We start from the raw sequence: 22,253 nt of genomic DNA, 5'->3' as shown, positions 1-22,253 counted from the left end.
TTAGCTTTTTTTTTTTTTTTTTTGGAGGCAGGATCTTCCTGTGTAGTTCAGGCTGGCCCTGAATATGCAGCAATCCTCCTGCCTCAGCTTGCCAAGTGGTGGGATCACACGCATGTACCACCACATCCTGCTTGTTAAGCATTTAAAATAAGTAATATATTTACTGAGTGACTTTTATGTGTTCTGTATATAGATCAATTTGGAAAAACAAGACTTACCATTAACAGCTTTTTCATAATTTTTTCCTAGGTTTATTAAATTTCGTAGCCCAGGATTGAACTGTTCCATAACATTCTGACAAACACAGAAAAAAACAAAAAAAAACAAATTAATACATAGTAGACTAAATGATCTTCAGATTTTGTCCCTGTATGGCTTAGGATACCTATGCATGCTAACAATACAGTACACACACTCACAAATGCTATATAAAAATCACGAGGTGCATCGATTTCCTCACCTGACAAAAAGGTGGCTGGTATGTGGAACCCTCGCAGCTCTCTGCTACCCAAAGGCTGCCTAGAACCTACTATAAATGGAGGCAGCAGCCAGAGTCACATCCCTACCCTGCCCCAAGGGACTATGGGCCCAGGAGCCAGGCACACTCCTGGGTGGAAGCAGATTGTTAAAGGAAGCTATTCTCCTGTTTAGAAACAAGTCTGTGTGACCTAGCTATTTCAACTTAATGTAAAGTTAGGGCAATGTTTGGGTTACTAAGTGAATAGAAACGTCGGAGAGATTTCCGTTCCCTCTGTCTGGGTCTGAAGTTCAGAAAATGAATCATTCCCATGGTGCTGGCTTCATGACTGAGAACGCAGTGACTGTGGGTATCTGTCTCATCTATGACATAGTCTTAATCACTGCCAACAGCCTTAATCATTCCGAACGCAAGTCTTGCCACCTCTACACCCCAAGTGCGCACTGTCTGTAGTGATCAGGAGGTAAGAATGAGAAAGTCCCCAACACCCAAAGGGGCAGATTCTTTATACCTGTACCCTTCTGAGAAAAAGGTTCAGCCAAGGATTTAGCACAGTGGTTCTGCCGCCTGCCTCACAAGTGCAAGGTCCCAAGTTCGATCCTTGGTACCAAAGAAAAAAAAGGTTCTCCCTTAAGACTGGAAGAGCATATGATGCCTTATTTATCAAACAATGATGAAGGTTCCCAGTGAAAAATGACCCATGGATCAGCCCTTCCTAAGCCTGTTCTTATTCCCAAGAATATTTGTAATTAAGCTGTTATTCTATTTATGCTTTTGAATATTCTTGACTTCTCAAATTGGGACAGAAATTACTGGTTTCTACTACAGTACCAGAGGACCTAGCTCTCTATACCACCCCTCTTGCCCTCCCTCGATCCTTCCCATATACAGTAATTAATTGGCATTTTTCTGGTAAATCAGTAGTGTTGATTATGACTCAATACTGGTCACTACAATGTAAGGAATATACTAAACATAACTTTTTGGTTTTTGTAAAGCTTTTTTTGTTTGTTTGTTTTGAGACAGGGTCCCACTATATAGTTCAGACTGCTTTGGAACTCACTGTATAGCCCAGGCTGGTCTTGAACGTGCTGCGACCCTCCTGCCTCAGCCTCCCGAGTGCTGGGATTACAGGTGTGCACCACCACGACTAGCTTGGCAAAGCATTTTTGATTCTCCTGGGATTAATAATTGTCTCATCCCCCCTCCCTGTGCTCAGTTTCTGTGTGTCTACCTTAAATTCTTTCATATGTCCTGTCAGATCTAGCAGAGGCTTATCAATACTGTTTCTCAAATATACAAAGCTGTCAGCTAATTTATTCCATGTTTTGTCCCTAGAACCTCCTACAAGGATTCCCTGTCCTCTTGCTCAGCCTGGCCTGACTGTCCTCGGTCTGCCACACTGTCATCCTTGTGTGCCCCTCTCTGGTTGACAGTGATTAGCTCTCATTAGCTAGATCTGCATCTTCAACATTCTTCCTTCCTTTCTGCTACAGGTCATTCCCCCCAAATGATCTAAGAAATGAAACGTGAAAGAGAACCTATGTCCCCGTGTTTGAAATTACCTTCACTTTGACATTTATTTGATATTTTGCTGGGTAGAGTGTGAGAGATTGCAATATTTTCTTAGATTTTTTAAGACGTTGCTCCACTGTTTCTAGCATCCAATTTTGCTGCTGAGAAGTCAGCTTTCCTTTTATTTGTATGTGGCTTTCTCCTTTTTTAAAGATTATTTTCTGGAAGCCATCTCTTTATTCCTGTTTTGTAAAACCAGATACTGGTCTGCCTAAGTGTGGGTGTTTCTTCCATCTATTTCACTGGACACTTGGTGGACCCTAGCCATGTGGAAAATCAGGTCTTTCAGCCTGGAAAATGTTCCTGTTTCTTTTCTTCATTCTTCCTAGAGCTTTGCTGAAGATTACACATCAGATTTATTCTCTATTTTAGCTTTTCTCTGATTCATTTTCTTTGATTAGGTATACCTCTAGACATTCCAACTCTATTTATTTAAGCTTTTGATGTATTTTAAATTTCTAAGAGCATTTTAAAGTTCTTTGACTGCTCCTTTTAAAACGTATCCTCCTAGCCAGGCATGGTAATTACTCAAGAAGCTGAGGGAGAAGGACTGCCAAGTTTAAGCCCAGTCTGGGCAACTTAGCAAGATTCTGTCTCAAAGGAAAAAGGACTTGGGTGTAGCTTAGCAGTACAATGCTTGCCTAGCTTGCACAAGGCCCTGGGATTGATTCTCAGTGCCAGAAAAACCACCACCACCAAAAAATCCTCGTATTCTTGGATTATGAGTGCAGTATCTTGTCATATCTGAAAATAAGTTGTTGGTATTTTATTCTATTCCAGACCCCCATGTCATCTGATTACTTTTCCTCACTGTTTACTAAGCATCTTTCACATTAAAGGGTTCCCCCAAACTCCTGGTGATATTCAAGTCTCTAACCTGCCAGGCAGAGGGAGCTGCTGCTGCTGGTAGTGGCTAAGGTGGGACAGGGAGCCTGAGGATCCAACCACCTTGTATACCAGACTTCTATTCCAGCCTTGTGTCCGTGTATGTGTGTGTTTGTGCACACACATGTGTACAGTTGTGCGTGTATGAGAGAATGAGAAGGATCTCCCTTGCACTCTTCTGAAGGCTCTTGAGGTTCCTGTGAGCCAGCCATTGCTCTTTTGTCCACTTTATAGTACTCAAAAGCCTTTTGTTAACTGTTTTCTTCTCAAGTCTCTGCACCACAGATTCATGGGGGTATTGTTATTGCTTGTATGTTCTCTTTCTAGTCACCCCCTTTCTCACCTCCAGCGACTGGTAAGTTCCATCTAATTTTGCTATTGTGAGAAGTCATATAAATTGAATTGTGTAGTACCTGACTCATTTTGGTTTTTTGGCAGTATTAGAGATTGAACCCAGGGCTTTAGCACTGAGCTATATGCCTATCCCTTTTTACCTTAAGACAAGGTCTCAGTAAGTTGTCCAGGCTGGGCTGGAACTTGCAACCCTCCTCCTCAGACTCCCAGAGTGCTAGGACTACAGGTATGCATCACCATGCCTGGCTCAGTATCTGACCTGTAAAGAGTAGCTTTTTCACCCAGCACAATGCCCTTAAAGATGGATCCAAGATGCTGAGTGCCTTAATAGTTTATTCCTTTTATTTCTTGTCAGCAGTATTCCATAACATGAGGGTGTCAGTGTGATTATCAGTTACACAACGAAGAACATTTGGGTTGTGGTGAGTTTTTGGCTATTCCAAGCTAAGCTGATATGAACACTCATGGGCAGGTTTTTGTCTGAACATAAGCTTTCATATCTCTAGGATAAATACTCGGGAGCTCCACTGCTGCGTCACAGAATAGGTATGTTTAACTTTAGAAGAAATTTCCAGACTTATTTCCAGAATGGCCGTATCATTTCACCTTCCCACTGGCAATCTAGAAGAGCTCAATAATTTTTGAAACCTAATAATTTCATAAGCAAATTGTCACTCTCTAATTAAAAGACAGATCTTAATGATATCTTCTTTAAAATTATTATAATGTTCTTACGAGACTGTGTCTAGACGATAAAAATAAAAGGAGACCAATTTAAAGTCCTCTCTGCCCTATAGCACACAAGCAATCACACAAGGAAGCCCAGAGCTGTTGTTCTTTCTTAAGTATATTCCTTATCAAGGGAAAGTAATTTGATTTCTTGATATAATTCTTGCAATGTCTATATATTAACTTTAACGTTTAAAAACACCAAACACAAATCATTATCCAAATGATTCTGCTGAAAAGCAGAGTTTAAGTACTAAAACCAGCTTTAGAGAAGAGTTTTTAGGCTTGAAAATTTCAACATGTATAGTTCAATTCTTTGTTATTTAGGTTTAGCTACAGAAGGTTTTCTCCTAGAAATTTTGGCCCCTTTAAACAGTGGAAAATCCACTTCTATACTGGCTTTTAGCCATTAATCTAGTAATTTTAGCTAAAGTACATGTTATTTTTAAACTTAGGAACAAAAAAGCAATGCAGCCTTTGCATTCCAAAATCTATAAATGTTATAGCAGTGGATGCACTTGTTTTTTGAGAGAACAAATTATATCACTGTCTTGCTAAGCCTTAGTCTCATCCTCTATAAAACAAAAGTGATAGTAATTCCCACCTCATGAAGGGTATGAGGAGCAAGGGTGAAAAATTGAACATTATGGAGCATTTATCATCCCAATCTTAGTACATGTGCTGCTCAAGTGAGCACTACGGTGCACTTACCTACTTGACTTTTATTTGTGGTGCCAGGGATGGAACCCAAGGCCTTATGCATGTTAGGCAAACACTATCGCTGAGCGACGCTCCCAGCCCTGTGGAGCACTTACCATGTGTTCTTCAAAGCTCTCAACACTTAGCACACACTGAACCAATTATAACTACTACTACTGGAGAAAATCTCTAAAATATTAGCCAATCTTCAATCAGATAAACATTCTTGTTTATAAAGCTATATCTAGCTATGTCTGTTTTCTCTCTATAAAACAAAAAATGAATGGTATCAGTTCTCTCACCTCAAAATATCATCAGGATGAGAGAAATCATATACACAATATCTAGAGCAGTGAAGCGAACTTTTCAGAGATGAGTGCCCAAACTGCAACCCAAAACCCACTTATTTATTGCAAAGTACCAACACTACAATTAAACCTGAATACTGAGGTTTCAGTTTAGAAAAACAACTCATACATTAACATCTTTTGTCTTAAAAGAAAAACAAATAACATGCATGTCATGGGCTTGCCCTACTGATCTAGAGAAGGGTGCCATATTAACCTCACATTTGATTCTAACACTGAGGTTACTAGCCCCATTTTATAGATAAGATACTGAAACTGTGATTTATTTATTTTCTTTCTTTTCCTTCCTTCCTTCCTTCCTTCCTTCCAGTAGGGTCTCACTATGTAGTTCAGACTGGCCTTGAACCCATGGTAATTCTCTTGCCTCAGCTTCTCAAGTGCTGGGATTACAGGTGTGGACTACCATACCCAGCTGTATTTTGGAACCTTGCTGAAGCTTCTCTAGGCAGCAAGAAGCAGAATTTAGTCAGGGCAGTTATTCTACTAACCTTCCCACTTGCCTTGAGGCCTCAATAGCTCTTTCCAGTCGCCTGAAATAAAGTGAGTTGAAAATGCTTTCATGATGTTAGAGCACTATTCCAGTGAAATATGATAGGACTCTCTACAGTATTTTCATTTTCTTTTTAGGTGTTTTCTTAAAATCCTACTACCCATTTTTGGTGAGTATAATTAACCTAATAGCATCATAATATGACCCATCTTGCCTGGGCAAACAAGTATTTTGGACCTCCTCCCTGTTGTTTCCCATTAAAAAAATAAGGCGGGGCATCCACAGACACCTGCAGTCCCACAGGAATTACCAACAGCACTATTATGTAGGGTCTCTTTGCTGAAAGGCACTAAAGTACTATAGATAAAACTACAAGCATCCTTAACCGCTCCAATGCAAGTCTCAGATTCTACCCCACTCCCAGAGGGAGCTGCTAATTAAAGACCTCTGCTCACTTTCTAACCCATCTTTTTATACACAGATATATTTAGTTATAATTAATAGATAACTTTGCTTTATACACTGGAAAACACTTAAATGGTATTCTATAATGCATTTCACTTATGTCTTATCTTTTTATTCAGCATTCTGCTTCTGAGACCTGTGCACCTGGATACACATGGACAGTTTATTCTTAATTTCTATACAGTATCCTCCCATGAGGATTTAAATGGTTTTAAATGTCCTTCTGGCTAGGCTACAGTATCCAGTTAGTCAATTGAACATAAAATCAGGTATTAGTGTGGAGGTATTTTGCAGATGTGGTTAACATCTACCAATAGTTGACTTTAGTAAAAGAAAAAAGTTATCCCTAATAATCAGGATGGATATCACTGAATCAATTGAGAGGCATTAAGGATAAAACTGAGGCTCTCGGAGAAGAAACTTAACTACAACATCACCCTCCAGCTTGTTGTACAAATCTCACATTTGCCAGCCTCTACAATCCCATGAGCCAACTTCCTTAAAGATAGTTTTTTTTATTCATATATACAAATGTATTGCATTTTATCCATCTATTAATCTGCTGAGGGGCATGTAGATTGTTTACAAATTTTGCTACTCCCAACTATGGAGCAAGGAACTGTACATGTCTCCTTGTGCATATCGATAAGAATTTACCCAGAAACTGAAATTCTGGGACAGAGTATGTAACAGATTTTTCAATCTTGTTAGATACAGTACTACCAAACTGAAGGAAAGTGGCTGCAGCAACTTATACTCCATCAAAACACTATCTTAACCCATCTCCACCAACAGCTGGTATTACCATACATTTTGTTTGTTTGATGGGTCAAAGACAGTATCATTTTTTTTGGTACTGGGGATTGAACTCAGGACTCTGTGCTTGCAAAGCAGTCATGGTGCCACTGAGCTACATCCCCAGCCCCTAGGACAGTACCTTAACTGTTTCCTTGTCAGCATTTAAAAAGTATACATTTGAAAATATCTAAGCCAGAGAAGAGAAGCAATGGAAAATGGTTTCCTAGTATAATTTATTGGGCTCACCCTCAGTTTTCATATTTGACGTTGTCTTTTTAACAACACGGCAGGAAGGAAGAGGCACCAAAAGCCTGAACACGTTATGTCCTGCAGTTGGTGCTGCACTCTCCGTCCCAGCTGCTCTGTGCTAGGCTGTTCTTTGAACAGACCAAACCCTTTCCCAGCAGGGACTGTTATTTGCTCGTCCTCCTGCCTGAAGGTTCTGGCTCTGGATAACTAGCCCACCTGGTCTTAGCTTAAAACCTCAAACTTCTTCCTTGACCCTTCTCCCATGGCAGCAGGCAGCCATAGCACCTTCTCCCTCCTGCCTCCCTCCTGCCTCCCTCCTTCTCTTGCTCCATTCCTGGCTTCTCTTTCTTCCAAGTGCTTGTCATGAATGACCTCACATGGTATTTATCTGTTTACTCTGTCTCCTTGGAAAAACTACACGTAAATAAACCCTCCACATCCCCAGCACCAGGAACAGCGCCGCACAGCACTACACTCAGCAGCAACAGTTTCAGAAGTTTGTATTATGTAGAGATCTACGGGCTCAAGGGTGGATCTGCTGTCCCTTCAGCTCTACAGTCTCATCTGCACACACCACTACAGACACAGCGGCCCAGTGGGCCAATTAGCCGCCAAATTCAGCATGAGGTAATGGGGCCACTGGCTTTCACTTCATTAGCTCAAAGTAATAGCTCCATCTGAGAGTCACAAAAGCTGCAAGGCTCTGGCATCTACCTACTAAGGTGTAGCAGGCTTACAAAATCTGAAATGCTATTTCTAGTCAATTTTACATCCAAACCTTGTGTTTTTCCAAGGTGTCATTTAAATTACCTTGTAGAGCTGGGCAATCATATGTCCTCACCCTTTTTTCAGGCAGGGTCTCATTACGTAGCCTAGGCTGGCCTAGAACTTGTAATCCTCCTGTCTTGGTCTTTGGAGTACTGAGATTACAATCACGTGCCACCATGCCTGGCATAATGTAGTTCTTAAAAAAGAATATCGACTGAGAGCGGTGTTTGTAGTCCCAACTGCTTGGGAGGCTGAGGCTGGAGGATCTTGAGTTTGAGGTGAGCCTGAGCAACTTACAAAAGGCTGGAGATGGAGCTCAGCATTTTCTGGGTTAATTCAGAAAGAGAGGGAGGGAGGAAGAGGGGGAGAAAGAGAGAAGGGGAAAGAAAGGGAGAGAAAAAGGGAGAGAGGGAGACAGACAGAGAGACCAAGAGAGACAGGGACAGAGGAGGGGAGGAGAAGACCTTCAATGGACACAATCCAAAGGTCTATCAACTGGTGAACAAAATGTCGGAATGTTATTTGGCCATAAAAAGGAATAAAGTTCTGATACACACTACAATGCGAAGAAATCCTACTATGCTCAGTAAAGAAGCCAGTCACAAAGACCACATATTGTGCTGAGGATATAGCTCAGTAGTAAGAGTGTTTGCCTAGCATGTGAGAGGCCCTGGGTTCTATGCCCAGTGCCCTTCCATATATTATATGATTCCATTTGTATGAAATATCCACAAAATACAAATCTATACAGAGAAAATTGTATCAGTGGTCACCTGGGACTGGAAGTGAGAAAGATGAGTGCCACCGAGTGGTTACTTAAAATAAGTGAATTTTGTAGTAAATAAGCTATAACTACATGAAGCTCTAAAAAAAATAAAGCAGAATTTTTGATCACTAAGGCTTCAGGAACTCTGCAACCTTGATGTCATGATATGGTCACAGAACCACCTATATTTGCTGGTTCCTTGGTTGTAGCTAACCAGCCTCCCACAGAAGAGCCAGATGTCTTTTATTTTTCCCCCTTCCCCAAAGTGGCCTCATATTCTCAGTGATCTTCCTGCTTCAGCCTCCCACGTGCTGGGATTACAGGCAAGCACTACCACGCCCAGCTTAAAAACCAGACATCTTGAGATGCAGGCCATCCCCTGCCCTTCATGTACACCATACCAGGACTGGCGGAAAGTACTCTTGGTCTGTGAAACGAAGCTGTCTGTAGCAATCTCCAGTCCCAGGGTGAAAACTGAGTTGACCCATTAACAGAAAATTATAACCCATCCATTCTGGGGCAATTCTGCTGGACTAGCAGCTGTCTTTCCAGCTATGACTGGAGGAGTATAGCAAATGCTTTTCCAGGCAAAAATCCTGACTGTGTGCTTTTAAAGGGGGAGTTTTGCAGGAAATCTTCAATTCATAAAGAAAAACCTCCCCTGAACAGTCACCATGATTTAAACATTATTTTACCTTAATTTTTCCTTTCCCCTCTTCAACTATAATCCGGGTGTTGGTCTACACAGAATTATTTTTGCAAAAATGGTCCTCCAGTGAGCAACAGTCAGGCTAGAAAGGAAGCTCAGAGACTCACATGGATCTGCCCCAAGCCATGCGGCCTGAGCACAAGGATCCAAGGGGCAGTGAAGTGCAGTGACATCCCTCTGGGGCTGGCTGCTCAAAGAAGAATGTTCTCAGAGTTCCAGGTGCACCTTTTAGATCCTGAGCTCCCTAAGAACCAATCAAGCAACCAGTGTGATCATCCAGAAAGGCACTGTATGACCACAGGCAGTCACATTTCCAGGCCCTTCTACTGCACTGCTTAGAGAGACTTCAGTGACAAACTACACTTCCTAGTCCCTACTCAATTAGGGAGCAAGAACTATTCTGAGGCTAAAGCACATTAAAGCCAAAGAAAAAGGCCCACACCAGAAGGGCTAAGAATGTTCTGCAATCAGTAGCAACTTTTACGTAAAAAAAAAATTTTTTCTTTTATTTATTTATTTATTTTTTCCTGGTACCGGGGATCAAACTGAAGACCTTGCGCTTGTGAGGCAGGTGCAACGGCACTTAGCTAAATCCCCTGCCCACCTTTTAGGTAAAATTAAGACTGTCTTAAAGTTATCCGGCCACTTACATTAGCATAAAAATCCAAGTTATTTTTTTAAATCCAGGTTTTTAGTTATTTTAAAAATAATATGGAAGGAGAATCATGTACAGGTATTCAAACTTCATGATAATCTGATAGACCTATCTGGAAAAAAAAATCATGATCTGAACCTATTTAGAAACTAGAAAATGGGCTGGGGATCTAGCTCAGCACCTGCCTTACAAGCACAAGGGCGTGAGTTTGATCCTCAGTACAAAAAAAAAAAAAATTTTTTTTTTCCACTTTTTTTTTTTTTTTTTGAGACAGAGTTTCACTATGTTCTCCAGGCTGGCCTTAAAGTCACAGCAGTCTTTCTGCCTCGGCTTCCTAAATGCTCGGATTACAGTCATCTGCCACCATGCCCAGCTGCAATTTCACTCTATTCTAAACACTGGCCAAAAGTTTCAGATTTGTCTATAGATGGAATCATTCAAAACCACTTTTCCTCATAGTTTAAGTGCAGATTATTATACTGGATTTAAGTCTAGAAGATTCTATAATGTGACAGTATATTTTGTGGTAGTGCCAAGAAATCCTTTGGTTCATCTTACTGATTTAGCTTAGTGGTTCCGCTGCCTGCCTCACAAGTGCAAGGTCCTGAGTTCGATTCCTAGTACCAAAATAAAATAAAATATAACAAAGAAAAACCCAAAATAGGTATTTCTAGTCTTGGTAATTAGCAAAGTTATCAAAAATTGGACCAATGTCTGGCACACACTGACCTCTGTCAAGGGATTTTTGGAAACTTGCCCCAGAATTCAAGCAAGTTTTGTACTCTGATCTTCAGAGAGAACAGTATCTATGAGAAAGAAGTACATGTTTTTGTTTGATAGAATGGAAACAATCCTTTTTATTCTAAACTCTAGTATAAGGAAGACTGCCGACAGACTTCAGAGTAAATTTTAAGAGTAACATTTCAACCAGAAACTGAAAATATCCTTCTTTTCTGGTATTTTCATGACAGGGGAGGGGCGCTGACTGACTTATGGCTGGTACTAGAGAACATGTACCCTTAAGTTTCATTCCACTAACTCTATAATAAAGTCCTTCTCACATGGGCCTCTAGAACAACATTATACATTTGTGCAACCTTTGTTATTTACTCATGTCGAGCCTAGTCCTATGCTGAACCCAGGAAATACAAAGATGAATGAGGGAAGAGTTCCAGCCCTTGAAAAATGCATGGTCACGCAGGGAGGTAGGTATGAAAAATACCAAGGCAGTCCAGATCAATGTGAAGAAATAAGGAATGCCATTATTTAAAATGTTACTTGAATGTAATTTAGAAATATAAACTTATTCACAGATAAGTGGCATTTACATTTGTCTGTGTGTGGAACAGCAGTAATTGGTTCCTTGCTCGGTTTGAAAGTCAGCAATGGATTCGCACTGTGAAGGAGCACACTAGACCTTTGGCTAAGTGTTCTTGCCTGCCCAGTTACTGTTTTTAAAAGGTGTGTCCTGGAATAAAAAGCAATCAATGAATTTATAGGAAAGACATACTCATGGACTGGGTTGCATTTGTTTAGAAATCCAAAAGTGCTGTATTTAACAGGTCACAGGAACTTTACCAGATCAAAGTACACTGGCTTCACAGCAAGTGCTATTTTTTAAGCTCATCAGTCCATTCTAAACACTATTTACTGTAGCATCTAGAATAATTCTAGTGTGAACAGAGACAAGTCACTGCGCTCTTTATTAAAACCAGAACCCTTAAAATCAGAGAAATGCTTAAAAACCCCAAGCAATTTTAAAATAGTTCAATTCTTATATTTCTCAGATTCCTGTGAGACTATCAAAATTTTTAAAAATACATACAACTTTTGGCTTTCATCTACTCCTCTCATATGTCCAACTTCCCAAAGGCTTCTTACAAATTGTCTTAAAAAATTTTCCAGAACTTAACCTGCACATATATTAATCCTTTCTTCCTTTTTCCAATGCTGATTGATGCAAAACAAACTTCAAAGAAATGAACTGGCAAAATCAGGACCTCTGTGGGACAGGGTCAAGGAAACACAATCAATAACCATGGCAGGCTGGGGAGGAAGGGCAAGGCCAGAGGTGCTAAACCTTGGCACTGTGTTCCCATATTTAGCTGCAAGGCCTAGTAGCATAGACAGTATGGGTCTGTTCTGCAGTGTGGTTCCTGGCAGTGACCAAGCCTGGCACAGCTCGAGTGCTTGAGAAAGTGGCTGCAGAAGCCTGAATGTCTGTGGGGAGCCCAGGATGACAGGTGCTTGAAACAGGGTAGCAGCTATTGCTGGTGCTGTCTCAGTCTCATTAGCCTAGGAACAGGTGACAATTTCAGTCACAACTGTGTGATAAGAACAGATCTTCAGTATATATCCCACTGATATTACTGGTGTGTACTATGCACCAGCAGAATTAGGGATTTTAAAAACCCTAAAGAGCATACAGCTCATTGAGAGGGAAAAATGTTGCGCCAACGATTTCAACACTATTCTTTTGTCAAATATTTATCCAGTTTCACCTCTGTAGTTACCAAAGCTAGCAGAGAACAGAACATGAAAATCAGTGTTTGCACGGTGGTGGCAGTCTAGTAAACACATGCAGCTCTATAGCCGATGACATTTCCCGAACACCCATGACATGCCAGACTCCACTTTAAGGGCCTTCCTGTCTTAGCACATTTAATCCTCACAGCAAACACATGAGGTAGGTACTGTCATCATCTTTACTGACAGACGAAAAAAGTGAAGCATAAGGTCAGATGGAAGAACACAACAATAATCAAGTACAAACAAAAATCTAGGCTAACAAAAAGGATGGAGTGGTTAGCTAAAAATTCTTCTCAAAGGGCCCAAGAGTTAGACTGAGACTCTTAACAGGAGCAGTTTAAACATATCCATGTTGAAAGTTTGTTTGCACACTTAAATGTCTGTCAGATACAGCTGATTAATGTTATCTCAGGCTGTTCAAAGTATAAGATAAAGCTCAGGCTCTCAGAAAATACACTGAAAACTTAGGCTCTCAGAAAAGACACTGTTTGATCAATTAAAATTATCTCCCTGCCCAGTGGTGGGAATCAAACCCAGGGTCTGGTACATGTTAGGAAATGCTCTACCATGGAACCACAGCTCCCGGGCCAAAAATCAGTCATACACATATAAATCACAGCACCTAGGTAGAAGGTTTTATGATTGTGACCTTCTTGATCTGCCACTTGAGTTTTTGTGGCCAGAAATGGATTATTTTACGTATTATCTTGAGTCTTGGGCACCCGTATCTGGCAGGCATATGAAGTTGACAGGGTTATCATCCTCTTGATGCACGTGGACAGCTCTGCACTCAGGATGGCTGGTAGAGCTGAGGGTGTCGCTCAGCAATGCCTCAGTTATTATGCACAAAGCCCTAAGTTTGACCCACAGTACCACAAAAAAAATAAAAGAAGAAACTTAGGACAGCTGGCATTTGGGCTTCACATGTGTTCCCACCCCCATCCTCACCCCGCAAGACTGTTCTACACAGTGTGCCGATTCAGAGGATCTTTTCCATATTTATGACAGGTTATTAACACTTCTATACCTTTCCAGGATTCAGTTGTACCTTGAAAGGGATCAGCTGCTTGCAGCAAAAATGAGACTTAAAAAATGGTTTTAAGAACTGGAATTGAACATTTTTGTTATTTTTTTTGTTGCATTTGTAGTCTCAGATTACCACATATTAAAAGTCATTTCTATAATGTGAAAATTAAAAGAAAACCATTAAGACTTTATCTTTGAAAGATTAATTTACACAACACAGGTAGACAATGACAAATTTTAGCTTAGTTCCAATATATCCAATTGAAATGGAATCTATCCATTTCTACTTTCTTTTGGTTAAATGCTATAAAAACGTAACCCTCCCATACAAAAAAGTAAACACTCCAGAAGTTAGAGTACAAATGAGAAGTCTGAGTCTGCCTTCCAGATAGGTGTACAGCTAGTCATTTAGAATTTTAGTAAAGTAAATGGTACTATTTAGGGACTTCCTAACCCCAGAAGCATCATATAAATATAAACAATTCAAGAAACAAACTACTTGATCTCCCTGTTCTCTCTAAACCTCACACGGCTCTGGCAGGCCATACGGGATCCTACAGATCTCTGCGGGCACTCATCTATTTTGTGCCCTAGTTTGGGAACACATGCTGGCAATATTTTTCAACATTTTCCCTCACTTATATGCGCCTCACCTTCATCCGCAAGGGTCTGAGGAGGCTGCTACAACCAGAACTCAGTCACTAAAGTGAGGATAAACCAGAAAGACTCAAGGTCAGGCAAACACAAATATGCAGAAATAGAAAATAAGACCTTAGTAAATAGGTCTGAGGGGTCAAAGAGCTGTAATCACCCTGTCCATATCCACGAGTTTGAAATTTTGGGTGTTCTGGACAATGTCTGTATTCTATACTTTATAGTTATATATGTTTTACTATTGTAAAGACACATACATCTACTATGGGCTACAAGAAGTCTTTTTAAGATCTACTTTGCTGGTTGGAGTTCAGGGAAAGGTATGCTCTCACACAATGCAGATTTGGTAAAATTTGGTGTGTATTTTCTGGAAGGCATTTTGCAATGTGAAGCAAATATACTTTAAAATGCACCCACCCTTTGACCTACAGCGCCCTTCTGGGGATTTAGATTTTGGTAAACATCATGGACTTGGGCAAAGCTTTACCTGCAGTGATGCCCACTGCAGTGCTTTAGCAGCAAAGACCTGGCACCAAGCTATATCCAAGAAGAGGGGCTGGATCAATAACTTACAATGAAAAATGTAGTACTGTGGAGTCATCAAGATGATGAAGCCCTGACACTGAGATATGAGCTGAAAACAATGGAAAAGATGATGGTGAGTCAGTGTTATCTCTGGGCTGTGTGTTTCTGGGTAGCTCATTTTTGTTATAAATTTTCATAGAAATTTTGGAAATATTCTAATATGATAAAAATAGTTTTTAAAAGCTTCCAAGACTAAACATAATACATACACACACAAAAAAATATAAAATATATGAATGACTGTGGAAGATGCAGAAAAGTGTAATTCTGGAGACTTGTTCTCCAGCATGTACATTTATATTGTACCTGTTAAGGCTCAAAAGTACTTCTTTTAGGAAGTACTAGTCCTGTAATCTTGATTGATCTGTAGCTCAATGAAATTGTTATTATTATTACTTAATAGGAAGAATTTATTGAAAGATAGCTCCTGTCTAAGACAGAAGGGGGAAAAGAAAGTGGGTTGCCCACTCACATTGCTTCTCAAAGGTGTTTTATGGGGCAAAGCCATGAGGTGAGACAGGTACAAAGTGGGACAAAACTCTAAGATCTGATGGAAAAATCACAAGGTGGGCATGAGGTGGAACAAAATTGTGACCAACCAATAAGATTATGGTATAGTTGCCCAGGTAATATTGATTAAATGGAGATCAAATGGGGAAGTGTACATGGATTTCCCAGAGGTATGGGCTAGCTAGGGATGTTTTGGTCCCCGATTAAGATGATTGATGTCTATTTAGAATATCAGTCATTGCTATTCATCCCTAGGTCAATGAAATGATTTTAAAAACTAGTCTGTTGTGCTAATAACAGTAAAGTAGGTACATTTCCAAGAAAAGTCACATTAAAGGGAAAGGTACTTTTTTTTTTTGTACTGGGAATCTAGCAAGCAAGGCACTCTACCACTGAGCTACATCCCCGGCATAGAAAGATACTTTTATTATTACTCAGTTAGCAAGAAAATTTGGTTAACTATAATTCCACATGCTACCCCAACCATCCTGTTTGTTTCAATAGGGCTCATCTATGCTGTCAACATGCCTTCCAAATGCAGTCGATGCATTCAGCTACAACAGTTGTAGAGTAAGGCCTCTCTGAGACCCATATTCCCTAGGTCCTGGTTCTGTCTCTGACAATATCTGTCCCCTCTGGGGCTCCTGCTGATGTTGCAGGTATCCTACAGAGAAACAGATCATTGGTAGGTCTGGAGAAAAAAAAAAAATCTTTTCTATCAGTACTGGGGATTGAACCCAGGGCCTGTGTGCTGAGCTACATCACCTTTTATTTTTTTAGACAGAATCTTAATAAATTGCCTAGGCTGTATTTGAATTTACCACCCTCCTGCCTCCCAGCACCCTAGTTTGGTTTTGAATTTAAAGTATTTATTTTCACATACTCATCATAATGACAAAAACTAAAAGAACTGACAATATCAACTGCAGACAAGGATGTAGAACATTGGATCTCTCATACACTGCTGGTGGGAATGTCAACTGGTGCTGTTTTGAAAAATTGTCTGGTACTTGCTGCTAAAGCTAAATATTCAAATCCTTTTAACTTTGCAAATCCAATTCTGTGTATACACAGGAGCCAAGGGGCAAAGTCCACAAGACATGTACTAGAATGCATGTCTTAATATCCTGAAGCAATCTGGTAAAGTCCACAATCTAAATGCCCATCAAGAGAAGAATGAATTGTGATGTTTTCACAAAGAATCTCACTTAGCAACACGAGTAAACTAACTATAATTACTCCAGTGATGTGGATAAATCTGACAAGAATGCTGGATAAAAGAAGATACACAAGTCTGAGGCAGGAGGATTGCCATGAGTTCGAGGCCAGCCTGGGATACATAGTGAGTTCAGGACCAGCCTGAGCTACAAGGTGAGACCATCTCAAAAAAACAAAAACAAAAAAACCCAAGCAAAACAAACAAACAAAAACAGATCTACAAACTGGGGATAATGGTACATGTCAGTAATCCTAGCTACCAAGGAGGCTGAGGCAGGAGGACAGAAAGTTTGTGGACAGCCTGAGCAGTTAGGAAGACCTCTCAAAATTTTAAAAAGGGACAACAGAGATGTCGTTCAGTGGTAGAATGTTTGCCTGACATATTAGAGAATTGGGTCCAATCCATCTTACTACAAAGGAACAAGAGAAATGTATTAAGTGCCATCTCAGGTTAGGAGAACAGCTATTTCAGGAGTGTAGGGTGTAGAAGACAGCATGAAGTGGAGGTTGTCACGCTCTGCTTCTTGATCTGGGTGCTGGTTACACAGGTGTGTTCAGCTTGTAACAACTGAGTGAACTATATACATGGTTCAATAAAAACATTCAAAAAATAAAAATATATTTGCATGTTGTCATTAGGCAACTTAAACTGTGAGTATAGCTTTTAATAATAATTTTTACCTGCAGGATAAATTTCTGTGTGGAATGCTGAAAACAATCAAAGTCACTGCAGTTCTATAAACATTATGCTTCCCTTGCAGTGTGAGGCAAAAATTATTGCTGAATACTGAAATAACGTCACAAACGAAAACTCAAAAGCTGCCTGAAACCTGTGGAAGGTATAATCTCTCCACTGCTCCCTGACACTCCACTCAGGTTTCACAACAAAGGATGCTTCAAGGCAATGTTATCATAGGTCTGAAATATTTTTCCCATTAAGGTAAGGGATGTTTTTGATAGGAAAAAAATATATTGTTTGCTCTGTATTTTCATCTTATCTTATAAAAATACTGGGATGTTCAGATTAATACTCAATACCTTGCAATCTTTCTGCTGTTTCCTGGTACATGATTCTCACTATCCCCTTTTTTTTTTTAGTCCTCATGAAGGAAAAGTAAGTTATCTAGATTTCTGTAAATCCCATTTTATCTTCAGCACTTCTGAGGAAAGCAGAGTTAGGGGAAAGGATTAAGATATTCAATAGTGCAAAAAGCATACCTCAGAGAGGGTGTTCCCCTCCTCCAGTGCTGGAGATCCAACCCGGGGCCTCACACATACTGAGCAAGTGCCCTACTACTGATCTACATCCCAGTTCTGTGTTTTTTTCAAATTTGCACACAGGGTCTAAATTGCCTAGGCTGGCCTTGGACTTGTGATCCTCCTACCTCAGCCTCCCAAGAAACTGGGGATATAGGCATAAGACACCATGCCTGGAACCAAGAGGGTTCTCAAGGCATTTTAAAGCTTAACCCTAGATTTGTATAATGCCCAAACTGGAAACCAATCAGGCAGACTCTTTCATTTATATATCCCCATTAAACTCAAACTGAAAAAATTTAAGCAAAGAAAACACATTCTTAGACTGCTTACTTTACTCAATAAAAACATTTATTAAGTTATTGAGGGGCTGGGGATTTAGTTCAGTGGTTCCACCACCTGGCTCATAAGTGCAAGTTCCTGAGTTTGACCCCTGGAACCAAAGTGGGGAAAGTTATTGAAAGGTTTCTCCAAAGCATGTACGTCAGTGATGAATTATCAGAATAGAAAATTTCAGTGACACCTTATGACCAAATGATGAAACTGCATTTGATGTATGTTGTTGGTCACTATAAACTAAATTACTGTTAAGAAACTTATGTGGTAAGTATCATGTGGAGGCTGGTCACTGAATTCTAGGCCTCAATTTCCCAATCTAAAAATGGGAAATAAGCACACAGAACAACATTCACCTTGAGGGCAGATATATTCTTAGGATAAAACACTCTATGAATAAAGTATCAAGCCAGAGGTGGTAGGGTACACCTATAATCAGTCCTAGCACTTTTGGAGGCTGAGGCAGGAGGACTGCAAGTTTGAGTTCAGCCTGGACTCCTTTACACAGTAAAGGAACAGAAGCGTTGCTTAGGATAGGAGCTTAATAAATTAACCAAATGTGCATTCATTCAACAAATATGCATACCTATTATGTGTTAGCAACTGTTGTAGGTAGGTGCTTGGGAATACAGGAAAGTCCCTTGCCCAGAGGAGCTCACATTCCAGGTAGGGAGGAAAAAGAGATGAACAAATATAATAAATGAAGATATCCCACAGTATATTCTAAGGCAATAAGGCAATACATATTATGGGAGAAAGGCAAAGTAGCCTAAGGCGGGGCTGAGAGATGAGTCTAAGAATTTTAGAGTGGTTTGAGCAGGGCTTCTTGGGAAGCAATATTCAGTCTTTTGTGTCCCTCACCGTGTCATCTTTTCCCTTCACTCACTGCTCAGCAAGACTCCTGTAGGTAGGACATCTCTGGATGACACCACACTCATCCTCCTTCAGTTTCCTAAGATTTCAACAGTTCTAACTTCTAGGAAAGTTGTGGTTACTCTTAAGTAAGGGTTTTTCTGAACTTTACTTCTTCCTCTCCCACAAAAGCATGTACTCATCAACAAAGGCTGCAAAAATTACAAGCAGGCTTTTGAGGGCAAATTATGGGCATATTATAAAGTGTGGGAAGAGGGAGGGATCTTCAGCTGAACTCTAATTAGCAACAGCAACATCACTTCATTTATTTTGGGGCTTATCATGTCATTTGTTTGTAAAGTAGTAAAATACATCCTCCTGTGAGTTAGCAGGGATTACCAATGATCATTTGTCTAAGTACATATTTTAGAAAACTCAGTAAATGTGTAAATATATGTTTAAGGATATTTGATACTGCATTAGAGGATCTCACTACTTTATAAATCTCCCTTTTCTCTAAAGATTTTATTCCCTTAGTTCAAAGAAATTTGAGTCTTAAAAAAACTAAAACCCATATTAACAAGTCATAAAATCTTATTTGCAGGTGGCTTTTGTAATCATGCACCTGGTTAGATTCTCTTTCAATGAGTAAAATATTGCAGACTGCTAGGTAACAAAGGAAACTAGATTCACTCACACTGCCAGTAGAAATTGCCATTCATTCTAAATCATTTTCAGCCTCTGTCAGTGTAGGTGGGTCTGGGGGAGGAAAAGTCCAAGGCTTTTCAGGCCTCCAATCAGAGTCATGAACATAAATTTTTGCTGTACATTTTCCTCATAGTCAAATCATGGGCTAGCTGCCTTCACTTCATTTTACAGATTATATAAACTTGTTATCGGGTGCTATAAATTGTTATCCCACCACCTCAACATAAAAAACCTGATCCCAAAACATTAACAAGGAAATGATGATTATAATCAATCAGTTAACCAGTCAACCAACCAACCAACCAATCAACCAACATTTAGTGAGCTTTGGGTATGCTTTCAGACACCTGTGAATACAGAGCTGTTAAGTACTGGCCTGTGTGTTAAAAGCTTGCAAAAACCGAAAATGATTTACACTACTTTACATTTGCAAATATGGACAACCAAATTAATGAAATCTACACTTTTTTCCCTCCCTGTGGGTAATATGACATGTCAAAGTAGGTGACGTTTGTGGCACCCTAATTAGTCTGAGTATAGCCCCTTGGAGCTTCTTAGTCAGAAGTGGAGGAAGAGCAGTCTCCTTTGTGTATCTAACTGTTGTCTCAAGTTGATATTCTCACTTATACTGGCAAAGAAAATCAGCCCATATTGGAGAAACTTAGGCTCATGGTTTTGTGCCCTAGTGGATATTTACACTCTGGCAATATAATGTCCAGTGATCTGCATTCCTCAGTTACACAGCTTTTCCTTAACTATCATCAGAGTAACTATTACTCCCCAAACCTATGAGTAAGAGTTTTATTTACACATTTTGTTAGCACCCTACACTTCCTGCCCCACTAGCTTCGGTATCATTTAAATATCAATGATTTCAATAAAACCTTAGGCTTTAAACGTTCAAATTCACAACATTTATTAAGGTAAGGAAACACTAATAAGAATAGTTTTGGTAACAGTTGCTGACCCCAAAAATGCCATGCCAACAAAGTCTGCTCTATCCATAAAAAATAATTCACATGTTACAGAATACACTTTAGGGCCAGGGATTTAGTTCAGTGGTACTGCTGCCTGCCTCACAAGCACAAGGTCCCAAGTTTGACCCCCCCCCGTACAAAAAAAAAAAAGAGAGACTACAGTATACACCTCAAGTATGCAAATATGAAATAAATAGATAATGTTTTGGACATCAATGGATAGACTGAAAATATTTTCATGGTGTTTTAAAATTCATATCCTGCAAAAGTCAACAAACTTCTCTGGGGCGGGGGATTTAGCTCAGTGGTTCCACTGCCTGCCTTGCAAGCACAAGTTCCCGAGTTGGACCCCTGATACCAAAAAGAGAAAACAATAACAACCAAAAAAACTCAACCCCCCCAAAACAAACAAACAAACAAAACCTCTGATTTCAGGAACTCATGCAGATGCTGCAAATCTAGAAACTCAATTTCAAGGTTTAAAAAAATGTATAAAAATGACCAATTACGGGCCTGAACCATAACTACCAATGAATTTAGAGAACTTTAAAGTCTCAGGGGTTCAATGTGCCTAATCGGAATTAAAACAAAGTTGTTTTGTATTCTGTTAATAGCAGATGATTAAACACATCTTATTTCAATTGGAATTCATTTATAAGTACTTAAACTTACTAAACTGGCCACTAATCCTATGTCTGTTTCTGGAAAAATTCTCACATACCATGCAACGTCAAGCCATTGGCCGTCAAGAGTTCCACAAGGTTAGGCCAATTTTAGTAAAATCTCAGTACTCTTTGACTGCAGTAACCTCGCAAAATCATCAATGTATAAAAAACCAAGTTCAACTTAAAGCTGCTTTTATAAAGATCTAAGGGGAGGGGAGGTTTCAAAGTCTTCCTGAGAACGGACTGCCCTCAGCCTAGAAAATTCCCAGAGCCAAGGGCGCTGGCGAGGAGCTTGGCTCACCTAGCGATTCCTCATTACAGAGGAGTTTCTCCCCTACATTCTTGGGCGCTTATTTTTTTTAAAGTGGAAATTCGAGCTCCTTTCTTTGGTCTCGCAGGGTTTGTAGCTCGGCAGGCCGGCTAGCGCGGTCACTGATCCCAAGGAGTTGGGAGGCGGGAGGGGATCCGAGGGAACGCACAGATTCCCCCCTCCTCTTCTGCAGCCCCCCCCGCCCGGTACGTCAGCTGTAAAATGTGTAGTTTGAGGAAGGAGGACAGCAAGTTCAAGCCTAGCCTGTGCAATTTTGCGACTCTGTAAGACCCTGCCTCAAAATATTAAAAAAATTTCAAAAGGGCTGGGAATATAGCTCCGTGCAAAGGGCCTGGGTTCAACCCGCTAAATTAAAAAATTGCAGTTTTTCAGACATCTTCGGCGAAGTGGGATAAGGGAGAATCTTCCTGTCCGAAATGCCCTCCTGACCCAAAGGCGAAAAATCCAGACCCTCCGCGGACGAGGTTGCCCTCCTTGGACACAAACTCCGGACCCAGGAGTACCCAGCCTCCCCTGTCGGCCTCGAACCCCGGCCCCTCCAGGGCCCCCGGCGTCCGCAGGCTCCGGGCGCGTTCTCATTCTCTCCTCCCTGCCTTGAGGCAGAACTCCAGCGCCCC

General features: G+C 40.3%; 1 protein-coding gene across 1 annotated transcript in view; it reads right to left on the bottom strand.

Moving 5' to 3' along the window:
- Positions 1–14,217, bottom strand: part of Baiap2l1 (BAR/IMD domain containing adaptor protein 2 like 1) — a 74,970-nt gene extending 60,753 nt beyond the window's left edge. Inside the window, exons 1-2 of the mRNA XM_010642742.2 lie at positions 14,197–14,217; positions 219–294 (exon numbers count right to left, since the gene is read on the bottom strand). Coding sequence (XP_010641044.1) covers positions 219–294; positions 14,197–14,202 — 82 coding nt within the window. The 5' untranslated portion in view covers positions 14,203–14,217. The remainder of the gene's footprint in view (positions 1–218; positions 295–14,196) is intronic.
- Positions 14,218–22,253: the final 8,036 nt, after the last annotated feature.

This window comes from Fukomys damarensis, unplaced genomic scaffold, assembly GCF_012274545.1.
Source record: "Fukomys damarensis isolate Sample0158 unplaced genomic scaffold, DMR_v1.0_HiC HiC_scaffold_17, whole genome shotgun sequence".
In the NCBI taxonomy this organism is placed as follows: domain Eukaryota; kingdom Metazoa; phylum Chordata; class Mammalia; order Rodentia; family Bathyergidae; genus Fukomys; species Fukomys damarensis.
Note: the sequence above shows the minus strand (reverse complement) of the source record. Positions and strands in the feature narration are given on the sequence as shown.